This window comes from Wasmannia auropunctata, unplaced genomic scaffold, assembly GCF_000956235.1.
Source record: "Wasmannia auropunctata unplaced genomic scaffold, wasmannia.A_1.0 LD336035.1, whole genome shotgun sequence".
Lineage (NCBI taxonomy): Eukaryota > Metazoa > Arthropoda > Insecta > Hymenoptera > Formicidae > Wasmannia > Wasmannia auropunctata.
In genome coordinates this window covers 1,484,109-1,486,240 of record NW_012026855.1, presented here as the reverse complement: position 1 = coordinate 1,486,240, position 2,132 = coordinate 1,484,109, and the positions used below count along the sequence as shown (strand labels likewise).

General features: G+C 32.7%; 1 protein-coding gene across 2 annotated transcripts in view; it reads left to right on the top strand.

Moving 5' to 3' along the window:
• The first annotated feature begins 129 nt into the window (after positions 1-129).
• Positions 130-2,132, top strand: part of LOC105452273 (mitochondrial-processing peptidase subunit alpha) — a 10,278-nt gene continuing 8,275 nt past the window's right edge. Inside the window, exons 1-5 of one of the 2 annotated variants that reach the window (XM_011693244.1) lie at positions 130-288; positions 362-468; positions 1,125-1,378; positions 1,461-1,540; positions 1,797-1,982. In XM_011693244.1, the coding sequence (XP_011691546.1) occupies positions 419-468; positions 1,125-1,378; positions 1,461-1,540; positions 1,797-1,982 (570 nt within the window). In that variant the 5' untranslated portion in view covers positions 130-288; positions 362-418. Of the gene's footprint in view, positions 469-1,124; positions 1,379-1,460; positions 1,541-1,796; positions 1,983-2,132 lie in introns of both variants that reach the window. The other variant, XM_011693243.1, reaches the window with a different exon arrangement.

Here is a 2,132-nt window from a genome sequence, read left to right as displayed (position 1 = left end):
CGAATAAATCAATCTTATGATTGGTCATTCGACGCCATTTTTAATATTTTCTAGTACTTTTGCGATACTGCCATAAGCCGGTCGCGCTTCTCTGATAATCTAGGACTCTAGCTCTGAGAAGCTGAAAAAAACAAATCGGCACGCATCTATAAACTGCGCAATCTCTAACCTAATATTTCGCAAAACTGAAATTATCTATATATATTAATAAAGATGATGTATTGTTACTGAACGCGTGCACGAATTCTCACTCGCTAATCCTTTGTACAAAAAAAGCACGAAATTCAAGTGAGATTTGCTGTCATTTTTTTTCTGTAGACACATCTTCATCGTAGATACATCTTCGAGCATATCTCTATAGCTTTCAGCGCCAGTCAGAATTACAACTGTATGCTACAATTCTCTCCGGGTTGACAAAATGTTTTCGAGGATGTTGCAAAGGCCATTAATCGTTACGATTAAAAAAAGGTAACTGTGACAATGTGACATTGAATCATTCGTGAAACGAAGCTATAGAATAGTGTATTTTTCTAATGTCCAAATATATTTCTAACAATATAGATCAACTTTAACTTACCATCATTTTCTGATGTCTGTTCCACCAATGTAAATTAATTTTAGTCTCGGTTTTTAACTTACTTTTTATCTATTTCTAGAATGTCTAAGAATAACAAAAAAATAAACAGTAAATTTAATTTATTTGTGATTAAAATTTAAAGATTGAAGTAAATTATATTGTGATTAAAGTTACTCAGTTCAGAGTGAAGCCATTACACATTGGAGTTGGAATTGGAGTTAAAGATTAAAATTAATTTACATTGAAAGAAATGGACTTAATTGTTAGAATTAATAAAAGATAGAAAATACATTAAACAAAGATTAAAGTTAATCTGCGTAAAAGTGTAAATAGCGCATATCGCAGAAATACGAGAGAAGAGGTCACTACGCTCTGTCAAGAGTAATAGGACTATTGATTGATTGAAAGTTAATCTACATTGGCAGGAATGGACATAAAAGAGGAAAATATACAGATAGGAATGTAAACACATTTATATGCCTATTGCATGGAAATATTGTTATTGTTATCACATATATATATATATATATTCTTTGTTTGTTTTCAGCTCAACCTGCTCGCAATATCTCAATGTCTGGCAAAGATGTAACTTCTCCTCTCAAAGAATACCTCCTGATTTGAAGGAGAATCAGAAGAAAACTGTTACATCATTTCCACCGTTGACAGAACCTATCCCGAATTTGCCGAGAGCCGTTTACTCGACTGCAAAAGAGGAGCATCAAACAACGCAGATCACAGTTCTAACAAATGGCTTAAAAGTCGCGTCCGAAAATAGGTTTGGACAATTTTGCACCATAGGTGGTAAGTTGAGCATAATTTCGATATTGTATCAACTTGTACTAAATTTGTATACATAATATTATATTATTATCTTGATTTGCAGTCCTTATTGACTCGGGGCCGCGATATGAAGTGGCATATCCCAACGGCATTTCGCACTTTCTTGAAAAGTTAGCATTTAGTGTAAGATTCTTTCATCAAGTATTACTATTAATCTTAGCACATAATAAGCAAGTATATGTTAAACATTGTTGATCTCTAATTCGTACTTATAATATTACATATATTATGGTATAATATACATATATTATGGTACAATCTTTTTCAATCATTTTAAATATATTGATAGATATTCCATCTTGCAATTAATGGTCTTTCTTAATATTCTTACATATGTCCTATAAATTTGTACAAAATTACGCTGTTCTACTTGTTACAGTCTACAAACACATTTGACAGCAAGGATAAGATAATGCTAGCTCTAGAAAAACATGGCGGTATATGCGATTGTCAAGCATCTCGCGACACATTTGTCTATGCAGCATCGGCGGAACGTCGCGGGTTGGATATAGTAACTCAAGTTCTAGGTGACATTGTCTTAAGGCCCCAAATTACAGAGGAGGAGGTGTGTATAATGTATAATATTCTATAAGAAAGCTTGTATATTCTATTATTTAATTAAATTACACGTCATTAATAATAATCAAACTCTTGTGTACAGCATATGTGTGTAGAGAATATGTAGAGTAGTGTGTGTGTGTGTGTGTGTGTGTGT